General features: G+C 34.7%; 1 protein-coding gene and 1 long non-coding RNA gene across 26 annotated transcripts in view; one reads left to right on the top strand and one right to left on the bottom strand.

Moving 5' to 3' along the window:
- Positions 1-27,984, top strand: part of Gphn (gephyrin) — a 531,921-nt gene that overhangs the window by 501,064 nt on the left and 2,873 nt on the right. For all 25 annotated transcript variants that reach the window (XM_063241465.1, XM_063241478.1, XM_063241474.1 and 22 more), the window contains 3 exons: positions 12,330-12,403; positions 17,730-17,794; positions 21,240-21,343. In XM_063241465.1, coding sequence (XP_063097535.1) covers positions 12,330-12,403; positions 17,730-17,794; positions 21,240-21,343 — 243 coding nt within the window. The remainder of the gene's footprint in view (positions 1-12,329; positions 12,404-17,729; positions 17,795-21,239; positions 21,344-27,984) is intronic.
- On the bottom strand, positions 22,101-25,834 carry LOC134474246 (uncharacterized). Its single transcript, XR_010044971.1, has 2 exons — positions 25,616-25,834; positions 22,101-22,608 (listed from the first exon to the last, which is right to left on the bottom strand). It is a non-coding gene; the product is annotated as an uncharacterized LOC134474246 (long non-coding RNA).

Below are 27,984 nucleotides of genomic sequence, written 5' to 3'. Positions count from 1 at the left end.
AGGAGTTTTATAGGTAAATGGATGCAACTAGAGATCATCCTCATAAGTTAAATAAATCAGACTTGGCATGTGTATCTCCCTAGTTTAAGAAACTGGAAAAGTAAATACGGTCTGACATATACAATAGATATTGTGAAAGAGAAAGAAACTTCTCAAAAGGAAAGAATAACTGGGAAAGGAGAAAAAAAGGAAGGCATATAAATACATAGATATGTATGTATATATATGATAGCTAAGATAATTATATCACTCATTCTGTTAGATAATTGAAAGAAACAGTGCTTATATTATTTGGTCAATTTTGTATGCCTATATCTGGTAATCTGAGCATTTATTTTGAAGACAACAGTATACAATATAATAATGATTATTAATTTCCTATCATCTTGTTTTGAAAGTCTGTATTGTTTTTATTCTCTTTAAAATAAAAATAACAAAGTTAGATCACACGTGTATGGATTAGTTCTTAATCTTATAAAAATGCCTATAAAACTACCTGAATGTATAACCTGACTAGACAGTAAATGCTACTGGCTCTGAGAACAAATGTTAGAATGCAGTACCCTGAATAGAAGAGTACCTACCTTCCAGTCACAACCTTTAGAATATTTGAGAACAGCATTAGCTACCAAAACCACAGAAGAAAAGCAAGACGCATCTTATCCTATAGTAAAACTACTGATGAGTGAGTAGGTACTCTTGTAACAGGTAAGTGCCTGAGTTAGTGGCTCCTCAAAGTCTCCCAGAAGCCTTTAGTTCCAGGTCAGACAAACTGCTGCAGACCTCTTCTGAGACTGCAGAAGCTGAAGGTAAGGTCTGCACTGTGGCAGAGCTGTAAGAAATCATTTGCAACATGTCTCTTTGGATTACTCTCAATCTGTGCTCAATATCACAAAAGCACACTCTTATGTCAGAACTATTTAAGTATTAAACTTAGTTTTTCCAAGATTCTTTTGTGCAGAATTTATCTTTGTTCCTAATAATCTTACTTGTGGGATGATGCTAACTCAGCAGACCTAATGTTTGTCTTTTCTAGTACTTCTAGAGAGACAACAAGCTTATAGCACACACAGGCTTGCAGTGATGGCACAACTGTGGTGAGGACAAACACTTCTGAACCTAACCTTTGGCATTAGTAACAGCAAGGATGTCAGTTATCATAGGAATTTGCTTTCAAGTAAACAGGCCAATATAATTGAAGATTGTGTATTTTATTGTTTGTGTGGTAAGATGCTTATATATACCTTTGATTTATTAGGAAAGAGGTATCCCATTTATTAGGACCTAGGTATCCCAAAGTTATTCCCTAAGAGCTAATAATGGCCCTTTTTGCCTCATGGAGTAGGAATAAGGTAGTAGAGGAGCCAGGAAAGAAGTAAAACATGTATGCAGCAAATTCTTATGGCCAACCAGTTACGGTCCGGGAAAGAATTTCACTATATTCTATTAACAGAAAGAAAGAAAAGCATGAAAAATAGAACATCCCCATCAACTCAGGAGCTCAGCCTAAAAGTCAGTCACTGAAAAGACAAGAAAAGAACCAGAAAAGATCCAGAAGCATTATGATGCACACATGAGATTTTTTTTCTTTTTAATTTTTGAGACAGGGTCTTACCATATAGCACAGGCTAGCCTTGAACTCACTATTTAGCCCACGCTGGTCTCAAACTCATGACAACCATCCTGCCTCAGTGCTGGGATTATAGACATCTGCCACTATGTGCACACATGAATCTTAAGTGTAAAAACTCAGGTCTGCAAAAAATTTATATAATTCCACTTAAATCATACAGGAAATTTTATTTAAGGCATGACTGAGAGTCACTTCCTCTAAGTATTATGCCAAGAAACCTGGAGGTGCTTAAGCCACACAGAAGGGTCAAGAAGATACATCTGGCCATTATCTCTACTGGTTATATCTAGAGTTTTCTGGTTATGCCAGTGAAGTCTTTGATCCTTTGGGCCATGCTAGCAGCACTGGAATCATTGGAAGGCAAGGAGTCTTGGGGCAGCGAGCTTTCTTCTGTGTTTTTCACAGCCATCTCTTCTAAACTGTGACAATATATTACCTACTGAGCAGAGTGGAAGGAGGGGGCCCTGCTGCTTGCAAGTACCACAGAACTCCACCCTCTTCCCACCCAGGAGCAATCAATCTTTCATGCTTTCTTCCCTGAAGATATCTCCCCACCTCCACCTTATCCTGCTTCATGTATCTTTTTCAAAGTGGTTTTTATCCTTCCAGAATACTGAAAATTTCAGTTAAACAGTGGTTGCCATTTGCATTGGAAAGTAAAGAATCATGTGCATTGCTGTAAATTTTCAGCAACTACAAAATTATGAAAATTTTCAGAAACAATGAAAGGTATCAGTCAGCCATATGGATGTATTAAGCCCATTTCAGGGTCTTTTAATTTTTCCCAACAAGTGTCTCCACTTCCCATGTGATCAGAATAATTACACATATGTCACTGACCACAAAAAAGTTTAGTCTGATTAACTTTCCTCTGACTGAACCCAGGAGTGTTAGTTAACTGTATAAATCTCCTTTACTTTGTTTTGCAAATACAGAGCCATGCAGCCACAAAATATTTGAGACTAATGGTATCCCAGATAAATAAACACAGTGAAGTTTTCCTTACTGAAATTCCTGACTCAGTCTATTGGTGCCATATGAAGGTGTATCACCACAGAAGCCTGTATCAAAGACACTGTTCTTTGAAATGTCAATGGTTTAAAGTACCTACTATAGTCCTTTTCCTTAGTTTTTTGAATCTCTCTTTGTCCCAGATACAAATTGTTAGCTATTCTTATAACCTTCAACTATACATCAGAATAGCTTTTTTTTTTTTCTGGTACCAGGGATTGAACTCATGACCTCATGCTTGCTGGCCTCATCTGTGCCACTGAGCTATATCCCTGGCCCACATAAGCTTTTTATAGTAACAAATGCTTAACGGCTGCTTAACTGACCACTGTAACCAATAATATCAGAATATCAGATAAGTAAAAGTGTCTATCAGAATACAGTATGAAACCATTTCATACAAATTCATGGGATTGTGTTTTTTATTTTTGCAATGCTGGGTACCAAACCCAGGGCCTCATGCGTACTAGACATGCATTCTAACACTGAGCTACATCCTACCCAATTTCATAAGGTTTTTGGGTTTTTTTTTTTTAATCAGTACCAGGGATTGAATTCATGACCACCTGCTTGCAAGGCAGGTGCTTATGCTGCTGAGCTAAATCCCCAGCCCCTTTAATTTCATAAGTTTTAATCAGTATTTTCTCCAAGGATAAAATAGCAAGGGCACTGTCAAATTTCCAGGCATGTCTCAAAGAGCAAATAATTCTGAGATATTCATATTAATGCAAATTTACCTACACGAGTCAAATCTAAGTTAGACTGAGCATCTCTGATTGACAGTTCCTCTCATGAAATTCTTAAAATTACAGCATATCAAGTAAACTTAATTATTTCTAGTATCTCTTTTTTAAAGGAGAGAACAAAACTGTGATTTCCTAGAGCCTTTCTAGAAAATTTCAAAGATCATTTTACATATAAAAGACATTCTGGCTGGGCATGGTGTCACATATGTGTAATTCCAGCACTTGAGAGGCTGAGGCAGAAGGATTGCTATAAGTTTAAGGCTAGCCTAGGATACACAGTGAGTTCTACGCCAGCCTAAACTATAAAGCCAAAACCTAGTCTCAAAAATAAAAAAAGGAAGATATTGTGAAAAATGTTTCCTAAATTTAGAAAGCAAAATCAAAAGAGTTTATTACAAAACAACTAAACACTTGATTAATATAAATTCACATGTATGTGAGAAATAGTACTGGGTTACCTAATTTTTCTAGCAACGATAAAACATTTAAAAATACAGAAAGTAGCATGTTTATAAACAATGTGTTTGTAACATATTTGACTAAATCATTGAGATTGTTGTTCTTTACTTCATTTTTTTAATCAGAGACAAAACAAACATAAAATACAAAAAACAAATTACACAAAAACAATAATCTTTCATATTGTAAGGAATGCAGTAATACCAAAGACAACCTCATTAAAACTGAGTAAATGCACTAATTAGGGTAGAGGAGGAAGGGAATGCTGGGGATACAATCAAGAGCCTTCACACTAAAAGTTACATTCACAGGCCTTTTTTTCATTTTTTTATTTTGAGACAGGCTAAATCACTACATTGCCCAGGTTGGGTTCAGACTTGTGATCTTCCTCCCCTCGCCTCCCAGAGTATAAAATATTAATGTATTTGTCAGCTTCTTTTTGGGCACAGGAATTAAAACAAAGACAAATGAAAATCATTCCAAAGTTTTGGCCTAGATTTTGTCGTTTGATCTTCTAGAATAAACTGACACTTAGAAAAGAAGAATGACCTCTGGACTTATAAAACTCCTGAGACCGTTTATTAAGGAGCCTGTAAGGGAAAACTATTTTCATTAAAACAAGATTTTATTTGCCTCCTTTATGCTCCTTCATTTGATCAGTGTACACTGTACTTTTTCCCAGCAGCTAAATGATGTGTGATATCTCATCAGACTGAATGTAGCAGATATGAGAATCTACCCAGCTGACTTATATTAAGACATATTAGATTTTCAAAATTACAAAACAATACATAGCAAATAAGTTACTTATGTTAACGTGAAATAGCTTCATCATCAGCATTTTCAAGTGAATCAACAAATTATTTTTTATTTATAATGCAATAAATATCAAAAGATGCAACCTATATAAACAAAAGTTCTTTTTTTAAAAATTTTATTTAAAGGAAAAAAACAAAACAGTATACGGGTACAAGTAATACAGAATTTCAAAAAAAAACAGTAAGAAATCACTAGTTAATAGATTACATATTGTCACCTTAGAAATAGTTCAAGTTACAAGATTAAAGCATACAAAGTGGACATTCAGACAGTGAGACTGCAAACAGCTGTGTTCAATGATCCAACAAAAACTTAGTAATATGGTCATTTATCTTACACACCTAAACACACTTGCAGTTGTATCCTTTAGAGCACTTTCTTTTCCTCTCTTTTTTACAATAACATTTACACATTTTGGGTTTTATTACTCCCATAGTTCTTATTACTTTTTTTTTGGAAGAGAATAAAACCAAATATGACAAAACAAAGCAGTCAGTCAAAACAAGGGATGGACGTAGTACATGATGTAAAAACAGAATACAAGGTAATCAACAGTGGTTACCATAATGCCTATATCATTCGGTATAATAAAATTGAACAAAACAGTACAGAACAAGACCAATAAAACCTAAACATTGGAGACATTACAGGACTTCAAAAGAAGATAATAGTCAAACCAGAATGGGCATCATTGTGAATCTTATTGCCTTCAAAGTAGTTGCTATACCCTCAAACTTGATACTATCAAACAGAACAGAACAGAGTAAAATCAGTCAAAAAAAGATGGTGGGAGCAATACAGGGCTTCAAATCAAGTTAATAGGAAACCAAAAAAGTTACTATAATGTATCCTGCTAATTTTTTTTATTTTTTCCCTTAATTAAAAAATAATAATAAAATAAATAAAAAATTTTAAAAAGGGGGAGATTGAGATAAAAGAGGACATAACAACATAACCATATAGGTCAAAGCAGAATAATTTAAGCAACATAGTGTTTCACCACAAGATAACCCGACTTAATAGTAGTTACCATAGTGTCTCTTTCCTTGAAATATTTAAGTATAACTTCATATACTATAGCATCAAACATATGAAGACAGTGTGAAACCATTCAAGAAGATGAAAGTATTACAGGGTATTTAGAACCAGCTAACAGAAAACGAACAATGGTTTCTATATTATCTCTTTCCCTATAAAAATTTTTGTTTATACTATCACAAATAATAAAATCCAGTAAGATACAACATGATAAAAGCAATGGAGACAGAACAACAATAGTTTGGTGGGACTTTCAAAACAAGATGATACTAAATCAGTACTAGCTATTATGATGTCTTGTTTTCTTCAAAATAGCTGTTCATATCATCACAGACAATAATATCAAACAGCCCAGAATAAAACCATTCCAGTTAATGAGTGAAAACTTTATAAGGCTTCAAAGCCACATAATGGGGAATCATGATTACCACATACTTTTATGTATTTGAATCATTTCTTTTTTTTAATTTTATTTAAGGAGAAAAAGAAAAAAAACAGAAAAAGGGTGCAAGTTATACAGAATTTCAGAAAAAATAAACAGTAGGAAATCACTAGTTAATAGATTATATATTGTCATCTTAGAAGTAGTTGTTCAAGTTACAAAATTAAAGCATATAAAGTGGACATTCAAACAGTGAGACTGCAAACAGTCAATGATCCAATAAAACTTAGTAATATGGTTATCTCTCTTATACACTTAAATATACATGCAGTTATGTCCTTTAGAGTACTTTCTTTTCCTCTCTTTTGTACAATGACAATTACACATTTTGGGTTTTATTACTCCCACAGTTCCTACTACTTTTTTTTGAAGAGAGTAAAACCAAATGTGACATAACAGAACAGAGTCAGTCAAATCAAAAGAATGGACATAATAGATAATGTAAAAACAAAATACAGAGTGATCAACAATGGATACCATAATGCCTCTTGCTGTCTTAAAAAGAATTGCCTATATCATCAGTTATAATAAAATTGAACAAAATAGTTCAAAGAACAAAACCAATAAAACCAAAACATTGGAGACATTACAGGACTTCAAAAGAAGATAATAGTCAACCGGAATGGGCATCATAACGAGTCTTATTGTCTTCACAGTTGTTGCCTATACTTTCGAACTTAGTACTATCAAGCAAAACAGAATAGAGGAAAATCAGTCAAAACAAGATGGTGAGAGCAATACAGGGTTTCAAATCAAGTTTGAATCATTTCTTACAATAGGGAAACTTTGGTATTCTAAACAAAAGTTCTTAGAGATCTTTAATCAATTTTAAGAGCCTATAAAGGGATCCTGAGACCAAAAAGTTTGAAAACTGGACTTTAAGATAAATGTATTCTTTTTCCTTGAAAAACAAAGAAACATATAGTTATACTTTGATTATTCTTCCTAGTACAATTGCAACTACCCATATTCGTTATACTGTTTAAGAAAATAACTAATTTGTAGTTCATAGAAAAAAAAATTATGGGACATGGATAATTGAGAAATCTTATATAATCATTTTATCATTCTAACAAATCTTATAAACAGAATATAACTTTCTACAGCTACAGCATCCCTTTTACACCTTATTAATGTAGCAGAGTTAAACAGGTTCATTCACTGACATAACCCAAAGATATAGCCTCTCTGTAATATATAAAAATAAAAAGTAAAATATAACTTTTTAAATTGTTAACTTAAAATTTTACTTAATAATCAGTGATCTAGTATTTTGTCTTGGAAATTATCTAAGTCACTCATGATTATTTATTAATTTAATATCTGTCCAAGATTTTAGCATACATAAAAATATTAAAAATTATCCTCAAGCTTATATATTATAACATAATTACTATGGAAATTTTAAATTTCTTAGAAAAATATGGTTTCATTAGTCTCAGTTTTAAACTTTTTATAATCTTAAATACTATATAGAACTACTTATTTGATAAGTAAACCTAGATAAGCTCAATAAAATAAAATGTATGCTTTTATTACACCTAACACTGACAAAGAACATGACTGGCTTCTAATAACTAAAATTATGAGGCTAGTCTCATTTGCCAAAGATTTATCGTATTGCCAGACAATGCATGAAGTAATACTAGAACAAAAATCAAAGGAGAACTGGAAATTTGCAAATTTTTACTTTTATTGCAGCTCAGAACCAAGAAAACTCCAAAAGCCAAGGAAAGATGGGCTCAGATTTCAGCCATTCATAAAGTATTTCTCTGACAATGAAGTTTAACTTGCTTTGTCCAATAAAACAGTGAAGAATCTCAGTGGACCCTCTAAAATTATAATAATTATAATATAATGTAATAAAATTATAAATTTTAAAAGATGAAATCATGTATGTGGAAAGATAATAGGAAACAAGGAAATAATATCTTTTACAAATAGAGGACCAACAGATGGGGTGAGTGACATAAAAAGAATTAAAATGCGTTATGTACATTTACCAACTTCCCATGAATGAAATCATTATGTACTATAAACGTGTACTAATAAACATTTTTATAACTAAATCATTTATCTGACAAATATATAAAATGTACACATGTAAAAGATTTTATTTAACTCAATAATATGGAAACTAGCAAGCTATAACTGACTCAAAGGATTCAAAGAGCAACCACACACAGGTAATCAGGAATGCTGAAATAAATTTGCTAATGATACAAAACTGGTCTATAATGATAGGAGAGTAGTCAGTTACATCTACATTAAAGTTCATTTGTGTTTCTTTGGAGAGCTTGTTCATTATCTTAACTCAGACTACTATAACAAAATACAGTGGCTTGAACAGCAGACATTTATTTATTCATTTGTTTATGTATTTATTTATTTTGCACAGCTCTGGTGAGGTCAATATGGCAAGATGATGGATTCTGATGAGCACTCTCTTTCAGGCTGTAGACAGCTCACTTCTTGTGCCTTTAATGACAGAAAGTAAGGTAGCTAATTCTCTTCTAAGGGTATGAATCCCATTCATGAGGCCTAATTACCTGGCGAAGGATCTACCATCACACTGATATTAGGCTTTCAACATAGTGAATTTGGAGAAGACAGGGCATATCTGGCCCATGACATTCACTATAAGTTTTTTACAGATTAATTGTTACACTAACTCACAGACACATCCTAAAGGTTGTGTTGCACTGAACTTCCAATGATCTTTCTATTAATTTCAAAGTCTTTCATGACTTTTCTGACACTAGTAGATTATCAAAGATTCTTGTTGCTTCAAAAGTAGACAAAATTTAAGAATAATGATCCTCAGCTTTTATCACTTAAGTACAAGATTTCCCTGTCACAAAGAACATAAAGCTCTTCCTGTATAAAAAGAACTAAAAAGGGCATTTTTTTAAAACAAGGATTTTCTTTTTCAACAGATACAAATCATTCATTTAGTAAATATATTCAGTAAGTATCTGCTTTCCTAACTCTGATCATAATCTGAAGGCCCTATAGAAATGGCCTCTTCCTGCTTCTGCAGCCTCACCTTACACCTCTCTGTCTCGTGGCTACTTCCATTGTCTTTAGAGTTCTAGATACATGCTTTGCTATTTTAGAAGCCTTTGTATATACTTCGTTCTCTCCGGAATTCCCTTCCTTCCACTTCTTGTATAATTGCATCCTTCATATCTTGCAGGCTTCTAAAATAGATTTTCCTTATCCACCACCTGCTTATTGTCTATCCCAGCACCTGCTTATTTTTTCATAACATGTATCACAAATGACAGTTACTTTATGTGGCAGTTAAACGACAATTACATATTATGGGCTATTCCTTTCAGTAAAATGTAACAAGACCTCTTTGTATGTCTTGCTTACCATTAAATCCTCAGCTCATAGAACTCCTGATACATAAAAACACTCAAAAATGTTTGTAGAGCTGGATATGGTGGTGTACACCTGTAATCCTGTCCACTGGGATGGAAAAAGCAGAAGGATCACAAGAGTAAGACAAGGCGGAGCAATTTAGGAAGACCTTGTCTTGAAAATCAATTTTTTAAAAAGGATTGGGAGGGGCCGGAGGTTTAGCTCAGCAGCATAAACACCTGCCTTGCAGGTGTGCAGTCGTAAGTTGGATCTCTGCTACCAAACAAAATTTAAAAAGGATTGGGGCTGTATGCTTTGGTAGAGTACTTGTTTAGCATGCTTAAGACCTGTTCAAGTTCCCTCACTGGTTTAAGAAAAAAAAAGGTAGAACAAAAAAAAAAAAAAAAAAAAAAAAAAAAAAAAAAAAACGACTGAAAGGCACATGCTATCCCCTAGGGATTTATTTTATAAATGTAAATATTAAGATTAAGCTGAGTGTACAAACAGCACTCTGGGCTGCTGAGGCAGGAAGACTGTTAAGATTGAGCCCAGCTTGGGTAACATAGTGAGAACTCTGAAAAATAAAATTGGAGTGGAAATGTAACTCAATACTAAGACCCTGGGTTGAAACCCCATCACTGCTAAATGAAAAAAATTGCCAATCTCTAAGCTAAGTACATGTGAGGGAGAAGAAGTGGTACAGAAACCAAGAATCCAAACAAAAGAGTAGCTAAGAACCTAAGAAATAAGAAGACTTTCATCCTCCTAAGAGTTTAGGGCCCACTGTAAAGGAAGTACCTTGGAAAATATCCTAGACTTTCATTTCAAACCCGTAAAGAACTGAACCCTAGGAATAAGTTCACCGTAACTAACTACTAGAAGGAATTAAATTCCTCCTAGAGGAATATGCCGTCAGCCTGTATCTCTTCCGGTTTTTATGACTGTGGCAAAACTAAAACCAAGGACAAAGAGAAAATTGTACCAGCAAAACCCATTAACTTCAAAAAGATAAGAAAAATTGTTTTCTCAGGTTACAATCCTAATGAGTACCCTAAAGCATAATTATATTTGCTTTAAAAAATAGGGCTGGGGATTTAGCTCAACGGCATAAGCACCTGCCTTGCAAGCAGGCGGTCGTGAGTTCAATCCCTGGTACCGATCAAAATGAAAAAGACAAAAAAAAAAAAAGTAGAGGAGGAGGAAAAAGAGAGGCCAAGAAACATTTAGGGGGTGACTCAATGGTAGAGCACTTCCCTAGCATGCTGGGTTTATTAGCCATTAGGAGCATTTTGTCATTTTAAATAGATCTGTTCATCAGGAATATATAATTATTGTAATTTTTGTTTATTTATATATTTTTTCCTTTAACAATTCCAAATTTATTACATCTAATAATATACATGTTGAAATGCCAAAATAAAAATAAATAAATTAATCAATCTGTCATGCAGCCTTGGTAGATCAGATGAAATTGAGAAGATAGTCTCCTGAACAGAGATAAGAGCCGCAAGGAGGTTAATAAGTATTTAAGGTAGGGCTGGGGATTTAGCCCAGCGGTATAAGCACCTGATTTGCAAGCACATGATTGTGAGTTTGATCCCCAGTACCGATATAAATAAAGAAGTATTTAAGGTAGAAGAAAAAATATTTTCAAGGAGTGGAAGCGAGAGAGCTTAGGAAACTAAAAGCACTGTACTCTTGGAAGAGAAAGACTGTGACTGGGTGGCAGAGGGCTGACTGAAGAGACCAGTGATTTCAAAGAGAGCTGAAAATATAGACATTTTAGAAAGCATATTTAAAAGATAAGACTTTCCCTAAGCACCTGGAAGCTGTTGAAGTGTTACGAAGTCCCTGGCTCACATTTGTCTCAGGAGATCCCTTACTCCTGGAGGAGAGGAAAGCAGGACCACTGGCAAAGGGACGTGGTTCAATCTGGGCGAGACACTGGGTGAGGCTGTGGAGAAAGAAGGGAGTGGATTTTTAAAGTAAAGTACCTCACAGTTTGTGACACATTAAAAATTTTGGCCTTACTCTTAGAATAAGAAAAAGAAATTTGGTAATAGACCCAGAAGTTGTATTCCTTAGGAGACATTTTAAGGACTGTAATTTTTTTCTGTGTATACAACTACCACAGGGCAGTGTTAACTTTCATTTCTAAAGATCTACACTTATCAGGTTACTCTGGGTTAGTCATGACTCAGGTTGGTTGTGTTTTTGTTAGCAGAACATTTATGGATTTCTTTCCTATTTTTGTTTTTCAAAGTTGACTTATTTAGATTTGATGATCAATGTCCATGGCAAATGCCATAGGCAAATGTCCATGTCTTTCTTCAAGGGAGGTTGTAAGTCCATTAAGCAGGATAGTGTAGGAACATACATGTGACTTCCCTGCCTAGAGACAACTTTTAAAAATACCCTTGTAAACAGCCTTTCTCAAACATAAAATTCTGTCTGAAAAGACAGTCAATAGCCCATAAAATAAGCATATTGTACATTAATGTAGTTTTATTTATTACCTAATTTCCCTTACTAGAAAGTACTTTTCTATGAGGTCAGGGACATTGTCTCTTTTGTTCAGGACTATCACCCCCCACACACACACCTAGATTGGTACTCAGCATATACCAAGTGGTCAACAAGCATTCACTGAGTATATGAATAAATTAAGAATTAAATCACATTTGTGTTAAATAAACCTCACTGAAACAAAGATGTTTCTTTCCCATCTTATAAATTCATTTTATTTTCATTTAAGGTATTAAAAGTCTGATAGTAAAATGTTTGAAAGTAAAATGATTATTTTTAATGTTTGCAGGACTATCTCAAGCAGGTGCTGGACATTGATCTTCATGCTCAGATCCATTTTGGCAGGGTTTTTATGAAACCAGGGTATGGAAATCTTATTTCCTATATGGGATTGGTTTGGGTTGCTTTAACTAATTACGTTTTAAATGCTTTCTTTTTTTATTTTCTATTATGATAACTGTTCTTTAAAAAAGAAATATTATAGTAGTAGAATTCTTTGCATAACTGCAGCTTCTATTTGAAATGAAAATTCATCTTTTTTATGAATCAGTAAGTTTGGGATAAACAAAGAAAGAAACTTTACAAACTTTTCCATTGTAGTTCTATGTCTACTTCCTTCCTCTGTTTTTCTATCTCCCTATACTACTTATTCTTTTTAAAAAGAATTTAGTATAAAATTATACATAAAAGTAGGGATACACCTCCTCCCTTGTATTCATCCCGTAGCGTCAGTGGCTGTCAGCATCCTTCTGTAATTGTTTCATCAATTTCTATCCTATCTCCTTCAGGGGAAGGAGGGCTGGGTTTTAAAGCAAATTCTAGAACCCATCATTTTTGGTGTTCATATCAAGTAATAAAAACAATAGCATTCTCTTAGGTAAAAACTACAGTATTATCTCCCCTAACAAAAATACTTTAATTTCATCTCATATCCTGTTCATACTCAAAATTTTCCCAAATATCAAGAAAAAGAAAACATTTTTTTTTTTTTTTTTTTGAGACAGAGTCTCACTATGCAGTTCAGGCTGGTCTTGAGCTCACTTTGAAGCGCAGGCTTATCTCAAACTTTCAACAATCCTGCTGCCTCAACCTCCCAATTGCTGGGTTTACAGGAGTGTGCCACCACGCCCAGTGAAGAATACCTTTTCATAACTGTTTTGTTTGAATTAGGATTCAAGTAAGACCCACTAAGTCTCTATTATATCAAAACATTTAGTCCTCCTTGCCTTTTTTTTAACTTTTGTGTTATTTATTGACTGGTTGATTGTTACGGCATTGAATTGTTGGAGAAACTGGATGAGTTGGCCTGACAAACAGATTTGCCTTTTTGTTTTCATGGGTCATGTTTTACGTGTTTCTCTATCTCCAGCAAATTCTATAGATAGAGAGCTAAAGGTTTAATTAGATTTGTGTTCTTTTTCTCCTTCACAAGTGGAATTTGATACTGCTTCTTGCTGTTACCCAGGAAAAAAGAAAAATAAACACATACCAAGATTTTATGTATTTCCTAAAAACTAATAACTCCTAACAAAGAACCATTAGAGGGAGATAGTGTATTAGTTTGTAAACTCTCAAAGAATAGCAAACCCTGATCAGAACCCTGTTAACTCAGTGAAACTTTGATTTCTATTCAAAGAACTCAATGTATCAGTGAGCATTTCAGGATGCCACCATGCTGTCAGGGGCAACAATAATACAGTCGTTCACACTGTAGCACTCTGACGGATCCTCTTGAGAACCCTGAGGGAATGGAGCAGTGGCCTCCCAAGTGGTACAAAGGAGCTATGATATAATGGCTGGGTGTGAAGATGCATTCCTATAACTCCAGTACTCTCCAGAGGCTGTGGTGGAAGGATTACAAATTCAAGACCAGCCTGAACAATTCAACAATTTAGCAAGACCCTTTGTCACATTAAAAACAAAAGAGAGAGAGAGAGAAAGGAAGAAAGGAAGGAAGGGAGGGAGGGAGGAAGAAAGAAAAGGAAGGGAAGAAAGGAAGAGAAAGAAAGAAGGAAAGAAAGAAAGAAAAAAAGAAAAGAAAAGAAAAGAATTGGTGATGTAAGTCAGTGCAAAGGCCCTGTGTTTGGCCCCAGTATACAAAAAAAATAAAGTGAATTATGGGAACTATCAGCATATTCCTGCCTTATCAAACCAACCCTCCTAATACCCCTAATGGATTGTATATTTCAGTTCTAATACCAAAAATAGGATTTATCTCCATGATTTGGTATTATTAGATTTAAAGTTATAACCTAAACTTTCCCCACAATTGATAGAATTTACACAGTAATTCTTGCCAGTATGTTTTTGTAGTTGTCTGTTGAATGAATGTGCCTCAATATGACCATACGAACAAAGACCTTTTCCTATTAAAACTGTGGTATTTGGGTCATTCTTGTAAAGAATTGTTGTGTTGGGGGCTGGGGATTTAGCTCAGTGGCATAAGCACCTGCCTTGCAAGCAGGCAGTCATGAGTTCGATCCCCAGTACCAATAAAAAGGAAAAAGACAAAAAAAAAAAAAACAAGAATTGTTGTGTTAGGCTTTTTTTTTTTCTTTTCCTGTTCCTTTAGATATCCTAATTTAATTAGACTGCAGAAGACATGGCAGAAACATATAATGAATTCTCGCTAATCTCAAAATTTGATTTTTCCCTTTCTGGTGGGAAGGATGCTAACATAACTTGCCCTTATCTCTAGTGTATCTGTTATTTAAAACATAGCACCTATAATATAATTTTGTGTACTTTTTTTCAGTTTAGTATTTACCATTTGTTTTACCTTTAGGAGTTCCTCAGTTTCTAATGCTTATTCTTCTCCCCTAAAGTCATAGCACTTTGGGACTTTAGTCATTGTATAAATGCTGTTACATTCTGATCTTAAGAGGAGAATTGAACAATAAGTGTTGAATTCCAAAGAAGTGGCCTTCCAAAGCTTACACAAAAGCTTCACAGTCTAGAAGTAGGACAGTTGTGACAGTAGTACATGATAGCAAAATGTTTTGTTGTAAGTAGAATCTTTGTAAAAAATCACATTCCCTATCTGCAAGATACAAAAGATGGTTTAAAGAAGCCTTGTAATGTACATTGGCTTTAAGTACAGGAGAAAGAAGAAAGTATTATGCATTTGTGTGCTACCTTGCTAAAATAAAGTGGTTAAGAAATCTAAATGGGCTTCTTTTAATTGGTCAGAATTTTATACTTGTCTAAAATTAACAAAAATATAGAAGTAACTTCTACTTACTAGTACAAAAAATACGAAGCTCAAATACAGTTGAGCTTTGCTCTTCCTATATGCATTATGAATATAATTTCCTCTTTTATTTTAGAAATAGAGATATTCAGAAAAGCATTTGGAGTTTTGTAAACAAGACCTATGAAAGACATTTTTATGGTCATATATAGTAACCATACCTGTTATCAAGAATGTACCTACGAAATTATTTTTAGCATATAGTAATAATACTGAATTATCCATCTGTAAATCAATATGATAGCCTAATCTTATTTTTCTAAAATATAGCAATTTCTAAAATACAGTATTTTTTTCAAAAATACATCAGGAAGTAAGCAGAAAGAAAGAAAGATTGATAGACAGGCAGGCCGCCTGGAACGAGCCAGGGTATAGGTCAACAAACCTGCCCACTAATCCCTCACTGAGCACCCATCAGAGCTATACTCAAATGTGAACCATGAAGTTAGAATAACCTTGGTTCAAAGCTTCATTTCCTCACTTAGTAGCTAAATAATTTTTGGCCAAATTGCTTAATCTCTCTCTGAGTTTGAATTTCCTGGTCTATAAAATGAATAATAAATGTCACCTCTAGAGTTTGTCGATGAGATTTTGAAATGAAATATGGAATATTAAATAATACATAGATGTTACTTTTAAAATATTTCCATTATTAATATTATCATTCTAATAATATGACTATTACTACTGGTCTTTAATTGCCATACCTAAACCCAGCTTTTTGGGTTGAAGTGATGGCAGTCTGGCATTAAGGGAAACCACAGGAAAAAAAGCTATGGGGAAGAAAACAGAAATGAGAATCATAGAAACACAGCAGTGTACAGTTATGTTTCATAGATGAAAACAACCAATAATACCTTTGTGATCTAACGTCACTGTCTTATGACAGATTATGTTAGTAATGATGACTATGAATTATCAAAAGTTGCAAAATTATAGCAAAAGTTAATAAATTAGTAACCCACTTTTGAAAGATCAACCTGCAAAATGGTAAAAATAATAATTTGGATAAATCAGATACACAAATTTAAATATCATGTCTCTCTTAAATGAGAGACCCAAAGTACAAATAAATCAGAACAAAGAACAAAATAGAAGATAGATACCAAAAAACAGGGAGATAGATCTTTTGCCAGCGGGAAAGGGGGAAGGGAAAGGGAATGTAAAAAGAGTTTAGATGTATTGGGCACCTGTAGCAACTACCCACAATGAATGTATGCACTATGTACCACAAACATGTACTGATAAATAAGAATAATGATAATAACTTGGGTGCTTAAAGGATAAACTGCCTATATGGAAGTATCAGTATTCTCTAAGGATTCTGCATTGCTCATTTCATTAATACAAGGATAATTAATAGAAAACTCTACCTATGCTACTCACTTCTCCAATTAGCCCATGATAAAAGTTCAGTTAGAATTCAAGTTAGAATTTAAGAAAGTATAATTTAATATTTTAATTACTATGTTTTAATTTTGTTCTACCTGTAGTGTTTTATTTGGATTTCTTTCTTTTTTTTTTTGTACTGGGGATTGAACTCACAACCTTGTGCTTGCCAGGTAAGCGTTTATGCCACTGAGCTAAATCCCCAGCCCTTCAAAAACTTCTCATATGAAAGTTTTTATGTAAGTTGCTGAGTGTATATATTTGTTTGTTTGTTTGTTTTTGAAACAGAGTCTTGCTATACAGTTCAGGCTGCCGTGAACTCAGTTTGTAGCCCAGGCTGGTCTTGAACCTGCAGCAGTTCTCCTGCCTCAGCCTCCAGGGTGCTGAGATTGTAGGCATTTGCCACACCCAGCTGCTGAGTAAAACTTTAAAAGGATAAATATTTATCTTGAGCAATAGGTAGTTAGATATGTATTATCAGTTTGTCTTCTGATAATAAGAAAAATTGTTGCAAGTTTGCAACAAAAGTAGCATAGATATCACTAACTAGAAGCAGGGACCAGGGGAAAAGAGGTGTGATGGTACATCCCTGTAATCCCAGCAGCAGGAGGCTAAAGCTGGAGAATTGCAAGTTTGAGCCCAGCCTTGACTACATAAGATCTTGTCTCAAAATAGAAGATAAAAAAAACATAAAAAATAAATTAAAAAATAGACGATAAAAAGGGCTGAGGATGTAGCTCAGTGCAAAAGCCTTGGGTTTAATTTCCAGTACAAAAAAATAAAAGATGGTGGAGAAACTTGGAAACCAGAATTTAGAGTGTGCTTCTGTGACACCGTCAATAAGAAAGAGTGAGCTACAGAAAACCAGGAAGTTTAGGGACTCATAAATTTAAACAAATTTATTTAAATATTCCTGAAATAAACAGAAAAGTGCTTCATATGATAAGTGATCTGACTAGATAACCACAAACAAGAAAACCAGAGCACATGATACACTTGTTGGGTTACTTAGCAGTCACTAACAAGTTACCTTTTTTTTTCCCCCTTTAGCTTGCCAACAACATTTGCTACTTTGGATATTGATGGAGTAAGAAAAATTATTTTTGCACTACCAGGTAAGAATCATAGAAATTTTTTTCTGCTTTTTATGGAAAAATGATCAAAAACTTTCTGGGCTTCTCACATGACCAGTTCCTGATCGTATCATTGACTTTGGGATCCGAAAGACCTGGACTCAACATTACTAACAAATCACTTAAACCTTCTCTGAGGCTATTTTTTCACCTATCAAATGAGATTAATGCCCTGCTTCACAGGATGGTGTGAAAATCAAACCAGATACTCTCTGCCAAAGTACATTCCAAAACCTAAGATGCTAATCAAATGTTGGCTGTCATTGGATATTCCTAGAGCACCTGTCTTTTCCTTCCAGAAAATTGATCAGCTGTAATCACCACTCACTAGAACTACTATGCTCAAGGGTCTCTAGCGCTTTGAGTCATTCAGGTAAATATTAGATCAAAAACTAAGAACTAGGGCTAGGAATTGGCTAACATGTGAGGCTCTGAGTTTGATTCACAGTGCCACAAAAAATAAAAATACAAAGCTGCCTCTGGTCCTTCTCAGTTTGAGGTGGTTGCGGGGAGGGACAGTGGGAAGGCGGGAAGTGGGAGAGGACATCCACACTGGTGCAGGTGAGCTATATCCAACACTTCATCAACGTGACAGCCTCACCATCATCATCTTTGCACCCATGTGAGCAGAAACTCACAAGTTGCAAAATTTTACATGGATTTTAAAATTCAGTTTTATTATTTTTGGCCATGTATTTAAGGTCATTATGAACCATGACAGGTTTTGAAGCTGTTTAGAACTTTTATATGCCTACTGGTTATTTTTTAGCTTTTAAAAGTATCCTCTAATAATTCTGTCCTGGTTCCTATTTTTTAAGCACACAAATTCCTTCAGAATTAATGTACTTACTCTTTTCAGAGTCAAAAATCTCATAGGTTTAAGATTTTTATCTGTTTCTCAAGAAAATCTCAAAATAAAAATATGAAGAAATGGAGTCAAGCAGAACATTTTGAAACTAACATTTTTAAGCCCATATTAGCATAAAAGTGATACTCACCATGTAGAAAATGTTGAGGGAATATCTAAGTAAAATAGTCCTCAAAATGTATCTGTAGCATAAAACTCCCTCATCTAATTTAATATGTCCATGGTTACTCTGAAAACCATTTGATAAAGAAAAGCTACTTTGTCTGTACAAGACTTGCCTTAACCTGCAAACCATTAGTGATAGTATGGCTGTGAAGGTTATTGTGGGAACCTGTTTCACCATTATTAATGAAATGTTGTTGATCTGCCTAAGAAATTATGAAGTTAAAATCTGTCTTAAGTTGTTAATTTTACTCAAAACCTTTTCTGCTTAGACTGAATGAACCTAGAGGGCAGCAACAACTCACATGTTCAGATTACAGACCAGCAAAATGGTTCAGATTACATAGTGTTGAGTTTCTTTTAAGGGGTTTGGTTAGTTGGTTTGTTTGGTTTGGTTTTGGTTTTGGTTTTTGGTTTGGCTTGGTTTGGGCTGGGGATGGAACCCAGGGCCTCATGAATACTAGGCAAATACTCTACCACTGAGCTACATTCTCAACCCCTAATGAGTTTTTTTGTTTATTTGTTTGTTGGTTGGTTGGTATCAAGGATCAAACTCATGACCTTGCGCTTGCCAGGCAGACACTTGCGCTGCTGAGCTGAACCCCTGCCTAATGACTTTTAGTTTCTAAAGTATATTACTACTTTCCTTGAGTATACTATCACTAATCTTGACCCACTGTAATCACTTGCTATTTTTAAATTTTGTAGCACTATTATAGCAACACATATTCACTACAAAAAACTTTGGTGGGGCTGAGGATTTAGCTCAGGGGCATAAGCGCCTGCCTTGCAAGCAGGCAATCGTGAGTTGGATCCCCAGTACCGATAAAAATGGAAAAGACAAAAAAAAAAAGAATATAATCAAGAAAAAACTTTGGAAAGTACAGATAAGCATAAACTAACATTATCCATAATCCCCTACACAAAAATAATCACTGTTTTCATCTTTTTAGTATTCTAGTTTTTTATCTTACACAGAGCAGTTCCTTTTTTTATTTTTAATCCTTAAAGGTTTTTGTATTTTTAGTATTTAAAAGCACCAAATTATAAACCCTGCTTGGTTCCAATCTTGGTACAGCCATATAGCAATAGCCATTTATTGAATACAGCCTCAAGTGTAGACTTTGGAGTAATTCAAACCAACAGGTGCCAAGTGCTTCTTCTACCCAAGCAACTAAGACACAGACTGCACAGCAAGCTTTCTCATATGTGCAAGATATTGTGGGAATCAGAATGTCATTAATTATGGAGTTTAGCCTTTCTGTGGTCGTGGCACACTATTAGATGTTGATATTTCGGGAGCCTACTTTACACTAAATGACTTGACAGTACTGACTCACAGCCACTGAAGGATCACACTCTCCCTTGGAGCCTTTCAAAGCACCTCGCTCTACTTACCTATCACCCTCAGAGCAGTTCATTATTGAAAGTCACTTTATAAAGCAGTGATGTAGAAATTTTGAAATCATTGGTATTTTGAAGCAAGGGAAAAGTGATTGATTCTCCTTAAGAATCTACTTTTCTGTTACACAGTTTATTTTTCCTTTGAAATTATTAGTATCACTTATTACTTTCTACAATTTAAAAAATCTATTCTTGACGACCTTTGTGGGTAAAAAAGAATTGAAAGTATGACTTTACCTTATAATAGAATGAAATGTTCATTATATTTTACTTTGATGACGAAATTAGCGGCTCTTAAGGGAACCTAAAAAAGCTAATAACCCATTCTACCACCATCTATTGGTACACATATATGCATATACAACTTTATGAAAGAATGAATAAAATTAGAACCTTAGAACCTGAAAATCTTATAATCTAAACTCTTCATTTTGTAAATGAGTAAAGTCATACTCAAAAAGGTTTGAAACTTGCCAATTTTGTATAGTTTGATTAGCTATACTTTGTAATTTTTGGTACCAAGCTTATCTTACTATAATAGTTTTTAAATGCTTAAAAATAGAAGATATGTAAAGCATTTAAACTTCTTTAAAACTTTGCAAATTAAGGGACACATGCTCAAGAGTAGAATATGTACGTAGTATGAAGGCCTGGGTTCGGTCACCCTCGGTAAAGAGAGGAAGGTAAAGGAAGGGGATTCTTACCAGGTTAGTAATGGCTTTCAGTTGTCTGTCAGGAAAGTAGAAATAGTGTCCAACAGCTTCTAGGTATTATATTTTTCTGCATTGTGTTAGATGGCTCAAACGTTCACATCATCTGTGGCATTTGGTCAATTATCTGTATTGTCAGGTATGGTTGGATTCAAGGTGATTCAAAAGAAGAAGCACTAGTAGTTGGTCACTTTCATCATGTGATACCTGAAGGTGTGAACAGGTGTGACTGTTTGGCAGATTTTTATGTAACAGACTAAATAACTGCTTGGTTGACTTTCAGGGAATCCTGTGTCAGCTGTGGTCACCTGCAATCTCTTCGTTGTGCCTGCACTGAGAAAGATGCAGGGCATCTTGGACCCTCGCCCAACCATCATCAAAGCCAGGGTAATGTTTTCTAACGACTAGAAACCAAATAGAAGCCTGATAACAATTAAGGATCTGATTCTCCAACTGCCCAAAATAAGCATGCAAATTTTCCTATCAGTTTTTATGGCAAATGTGGTAATATTTTCCCCTCTATAACAGAAAATGGAGGAGAAAGTTTTACTTTTATTCCCTCATATAACTTCTAAAGAAAATGGTTTTTTGCAGCTAGAAGTTTATAAAGAAGTCCAGAGAGCAAGACTTATAACTCATTCTAGATTACTAGTAACAATTTTCTTGGCAACGTAAACTGCAATATCAAGCCATTCTTTTTCAAGGATTCTGAAGTAAATTCAGATATGACAGAATGTTATCATTAACTGACAAAAAGAACATGAAACATACAAGAGGAAAAGAAATATCAATAAATATTACTCTGAGAATACATAGAATAAAAACCTTTAGAAAATCTGGACTTTAGATGTTCTTAACATTGACCTTTTAAATATTGAGACTGGACTAATCAATAAAGTCATCTTTCCTTAAGATTTTATTAAAGAATCAGCTAGCTTTTTTCCCACAATCAGTAGTAGTCTTATTTAAAATGAAGTTAAAGAGAAAAAAAAAACCATCAGTGAATACAAGTATTCTGATCAAGTTGGAAGGTCAGAGTTCTAAGACTGAGGTTGAGATCACCAAACCAATGATACTGAATTTACTAACCTAAAGAAGAAAAATCCACATTGTTGTAGGAGAGACTTCTCTTTGACTCTGAAAAGTTTTTATGAATCCTTTTATTTATTTTTCACTGTAACATCCATCATCTCTTCCTTCAGACTGACTTGATGGCCTCTGTCCTTTCTGACCACATTGATGAGGTGATCTCTGTGACCAAGTTGACACTTGATATTGTTCATGTGCTGCCCATTTCCAATCAGTTTAGGAAACTGAGAACTCATCTAAGAATCCAATGCCTTTTTCTCTTACAGTTGTATCGTTGGAATTGTCAGCATAGGTCATCAGTATGTGTGGCTATTTGTCCCTTTTGTTTCTAACTCCATAAATCACCCACACCCCTTCACTGATGGCACTGCCACTTCAGTGCACTGCTCACACCCGCGAGTCATGGTAAATCTGACCTCTTTTCTCATGCAAGGTGCAGCTCAGAGACACCGCCTCCGACTGCTCTCCATAATAGATGCCACAGTTCGTTGCTGCTATGGGGTAATGGGATGGATATTAAAAGTTGTCTTGACTGTGGGCTGCTGGACTCCATTGTCACCATCCTGTGGGTAGAGCAGTATTGCATTATTATTAAACGATCAGCCCAGAAAATATGGTCCTTTTTATCAAAGCTTTTAGAAGAGCATCCATTTAGCATAAATTCTTCCTGAATAGTTGAAATAGAAATACTTCTGATTTTGAGTAACAAATAGAAACAGAACCATATGATTTATCAAATAGAATTATTGACTCAATGTTTCTACACCAGGACATTCTTTTTTTTTTTTTTTTTAGTTTTATGAAAAAATAAACTCATAATCAAATGGTAATAATAATAGTATATTACACTGATTATTGGGGAAGCTTTAGCATTGTTCATTTTGAGTTTTGGGGGAAGTTTGTGTGTTTGGGGGTTTTTTGTTGTCATTGTTTTTGGTTTTTGTTTGTTTGTCCATTTGAAACAAGATCTTGCTCTGTAATTCAAACTGGCCTTGAACTCACTATGTAACCCAGGCTGGCCTCAAACTCATGGCAGTCCTCCTTGCCTCAGCCTCACAACTTCTGGGATTTTTATCTTCTATCATGTTTCCTGCAGGTGTTCTCAGTTTCTTCCCTCTGAGACATTCCTATCTGTGTTAACAATTTGCCTTAGGCATGACTGAGAAGTGGAAAAGGAGAAAACACATTCCTCTCCCATGAATGGGCTGAATCCTGAGATCTGTAAGCCTTTTGGGTTTCCATCACACTGCTCTTAATTCATCTGCCTTTGTACTTCAATACTCCAGTGTGCACAGTGGAAGAACTTGTCAGATGCCCTTTGACTGATGACACAAACAGCCAAATACAATAAAGCATTTCAATAAAATGCTTGTATTTTAATTTGAAAATTGCTAAGGTATTTGGATTTACAGAGAGAAATGTGATTGTTGTGATATGATTAGTGACCATTAAAAGATATTACGGGATACATGTTACATGAGACTATAATGGTCTGTAGATTTAAAATATACATATTTAGCTAAGCGTAGTGGTGTTTGCCAGAAATCCCGGCACTCAGGAGGCTGAAGCAGGAGGATTGCAAATCCAAGGCTAGACTGGCTTATGTAGTAAGGTCAAACCAACCTGGAAAAGACATCAAAGTAAAATAAAATAAATTATAGATATTTAAAATGACAGTAATGCCCATGACTTACAAGAAATGCACATTGGTTTTTTATTTATTCATTTGTTTGTCTGTTTGTTCATTTGTTTTTGGTACCAGGAATTGAACTCAGGACCTTGTGCTTGCCAGGTAGGCACTTATACTACTGAGCTGTATCCCCAGCCTATACATTGGTTTTAACATATTAGAAAATAAGAATTAAGGGGTGGGGATTTAGCTCAGTGGTTACAAGCACCGGCCTGGTATGCACAAGGTTGTAAGTTTGATTCCCTGGAACAAACCAAAAAGATAAAAATAAGAATTAAAACTAGCTGGGCCTGGTAGTGTGCACGCCTAATCCCAGCACTCTAGGAGGCTGAACGGGACAAATATAAACCAAATAGGGGCAAGTTAACAAGACCCTGTCTCAAAGTTAAAAAAATTAAAAAGGGATGAGGATGTAGCTCAGTGTGAAGCCTCTGGGTTCAGTTCCCCGTCTTGGGATTAAATCTATTCGTACATACATAAATTTTTAAAAAATAAATAAAGCTAGGCTAAAGAACTTTGGAAAGTTTTGAAACCAATCCATTTCAGCATGTATATGAATTTAAAGTTATGGGGTAAGTTTTAGACAGATGAATTATAGGATAAATGTGCTGAAACCCCTCTGTGGTATACTAATGGAAACAATGCTTTGTAACTTTTATAGCACTTATCAAAAAAGTTAGTGTTGTAAATCTCTTTTAACCACTCTTTAGAAACTGGAACCAGACTCCAGCAGGGAGGCATACTCCAGCACTGTCCAGGGTCTCAAATGTGTCACCCTGGGCCTTTCCCCAGAACAGAATTCCTTTTGGACTTCTGTTTTCTTACAAACTCTCCTTCATCTCTCAGTCCCACCTGTTTCCCTGACCTTTCTGAACACACACACACACACACACCACACACCCCATCACTGTCATCAAACCTCCCACAGACCATTCCCCACAGACATTGAAGTCTTTGGCAGTTGTTTAATAGTGTTCCTCTCTACCTTACCACTGCCCAGCAGTTGCTTTACCTCCATAATTCTAAATTCCTTTTATTTCTACTTCAGCAATTCTCATATCCATCCTTTTCTTTATCCTAAACTGAAGAAATCACCATCTCAGAAATCTCAGAAATCACCAACTGTGGCATACCATTTAGGAATAGTGGCAAATTGCCCATCAGCACATGTAAAATCTAGTATAAAATTCACTCCTGTGGCCTCTACTTTTTTTCCTCAATCCATAAGCCCTCTTAGTTCACAGCTGTCTTCATCAAACCCAAACCTTGTGATGTGAGACAAATTACCACACAACTTTTTCCAATAGTCTCAACTTTTATTTCCCTCTTCCATTTTAACACAAAGAACCCACAAACTTGGCTCAATCCTCTTTCCTTATCCTTCACTTTTATTCCCAGATCACTAAGCACAACTAAAAGGAGTATACGTATCCTACTTTGATTATTATTTTATCAATTCAGTAGACCAAAGCGTACTTTACCTTTCTATATATTATAAACCAACTCTATTCCTTACTGTAATCTTCCACATCCTCACCAATTTTCTAAAACTACCCTCCCATCTACATCCCAAGATTTGAAGCCAAATAAGCCTGAGTTTGGATGATGGATCCAGTGTTTACTAGTATTATACTTTTTGGCATAATTAATGACTTCCCTTCTAATCTTGTCTCTTCATAAATCTCTTTGATGTCTAACTCCGATAATCTATCTCCAATTAAAATCCTTCAGTGCTTCCCATGATACCAGGATTAAATCCAAACTCCTCAACATGGCGTCGAAGGCCCTCTATCCCAAGGTTTTTCTTCTCCAGCTTCCTATCCCACACTCTGCCATCCCAAGCTATGTGCAACTTCCAGAATGACTGTGAAGTTCCTTACCCATTTCCGTGTTTCTTCTTCTTTATGGTTCTTTCTTTACCACCACCATTTTCTTTCATAGCTTGATAAATGCTACAGTTGTGAGACTCAGACATCATGTCTCCTATGAAGCCTTTCTCAAAGTCACTTTGAGGTTAGCTCTCTGTAAGAGGGAAAAAAAATCAGAATATTTTTCCTATTTAATAAATTTTACTGTTAGAGCACTTTTAGCTTCATAACAAATTTGAACAAAAAGAGCAAAGAGCTCCTATATACACCTTGTCTGTACACATGCCTAACCTCCTTCACATTCAACGTCTGGCACCTGAATAGTACATTTGTGACAACTGATAAATCTACATTTACAGATCATTACCTAGAATCTGCAGGTTGCATTCCAGTCCACTCTTGCTGTTATACAGTATAAGGGTTTTCACAAATGTATGATGCCATTGCAATATCGTATGGAATAGTTCCACCATTCTAAAAATCCTTTGTACTCTGCCTGTTCATCCCTCCCTCCAACAACCTCTGTCAGCCATTGATTGTTTTAGTGTCTCCATAGTTTTTTTAAGAATACCATGTAATTGGAATCATGTCATATGTAACCTATCCAGATTAACTTCTTTCCTTAGTGATATGCATTCACTTTTCTTTCATATATTTCTTAGCTCATTCTTTGTAATACTGAATAATATATCATTGTCTGACTATACTACAATTTATGTATATATTTACATACTGAAGGACATCTTGCTTACTTCCAAGTCTTGAAGTCTTGAACAAAACTGTTATAAACATCCATGTGCAGTCTTTTATGTACATGTAAGTTTTTACTTCATTTGGGTAAATGCCCAAGAGTATGATTGCTGGGTTGGGAGCTAAAATTGTGTTTTTAGTAAACCACCAAACAGTCTTCCAAAGAGGCTATAGCATTTTTGACTTCCACAGTCAGTGAATCAGAGTTCCTTTTGCTCTACATCCTTCTCAGCATTTTGTATTGTAAGTGCTTTATATTTTTGCCCTTCTAATAAATGTGTGCTAGTATCTTACTGTTTAACATGCAATTCTATAGTGACATATGATGAACATCTTTTCATATGCTTGCTTATTTTCCATTGGTATTACTCCTTTGGTGACATGCTTGTTCAGCTGTCGGTCCGTTTTTTGAAATTAGATTCTTCATTTTTGTATTGTTAAATTTTAAAAGTTATTTGAATATTTTGAATACATTCCTTTATTAGCTGTATGTTAGGCAGAATTTTTTCTCTCAGTCTAAGGCTTGTCTTCTCATTCTCTAGACTTCTCATTTTCATTCTCTAGTCTCTAGACTTTTTTTTAAACTAATCCTTACCAATAAGCATTTATATAAAGACTATAAAATGTACTATAGTAAATACACTTTTTGCTCTTGAGTTATTACTATGTTAGACAAATAGTGCAAACAAGAAATACTTCTAGACCACAGTCTACTACAGTCCAATTTCTAATGAATAAGATAAATCCTCAGAAGTGAAACATCAACTAGTTAAAATTCTTTATTCACCAAAAAGTATGTGTCTACATTGATGCAATTAATCATTTTTAAAGCATTGTGGCATCTAGTAAACAAGTGCTTTCTTAAAGCATTGTGATAGACCAGAATAATTATGTCAATACATTGATTACTAAAGTATTTTGGTGGGCATGGTGGTACACACCTTTAATCTCACACTTGAGAGACTGAGCCCCAAGGATTGCCACAATTTGAGGCCAGCCTGGGCAACATACTGAGTTCAAGCCCAATTTGTACTATATATAATAAGATTCTACTTCAAAAAAAAAAAAAGGATTTTATAAAGTGCCTCAAATCTAATCTGTTTCATTGCGAGCTGCAAAAGAAATAGCTCTTTGTAAGAACCTCTGAAAAAAATTGGTTGACTGTAAATTTGATACACAACTTCTGTTTATTAAATTTGCATAAATGTCTTCCTTTACACAAAACAGCAGTTTCTTTTTTTTTTTTTTTTTTTTTTGTCTTTTTCCTTTTTATCAGTACCAGGGATTGAACTCACGACTGCCTGCTTGCAAGGCAGGCGCTTATGCCGCTTAGCTAAATTTCCGGCCCCAAAACAGCAGTTTCTAAATGTTAATATCATAAAGCTTGAAGACACTTTAGCCATTATGTAACATAACCCCATTTTGTAGATGATGAACCAACAGGTATAGGAAAGCAAAATAACTTACTAATACAAAAGATTATTTGCAGTAAAATTAAAAGAAGAACCTAAGTGTCTGATATTCCAATCCATTGCTTATTACACTGTACTACAATGAACTAGTCCTGCAGTTGCTAGGGGAAAAAACCTTGTTGAAACACTAATAAATAAAGCAGTCACGTGAGGGCTGGG

Source organism: Cavia porcellus, unplaced genomic scaffold (genome assembly GCF_034190915.1).
Source record: "Cavia porcellus strain 051 isolate PalLab524CR breed Dunkin Hartley unplaced genomic scaffold, mCavPor4.1 scaffold_31, whole genome shotgun sequence".
Taxonomy (NCBI): Eukaryota; Metazoa; Chordata; class Mammalia; order Rodentia; family Caviidae; genus Cavia; species Cavia porcellus.
The sequence above is the reverse complement of the archived record's forward strand: the minus strand, read 5'-3'. Positions and strand labels throughout refer to the sequence as shown.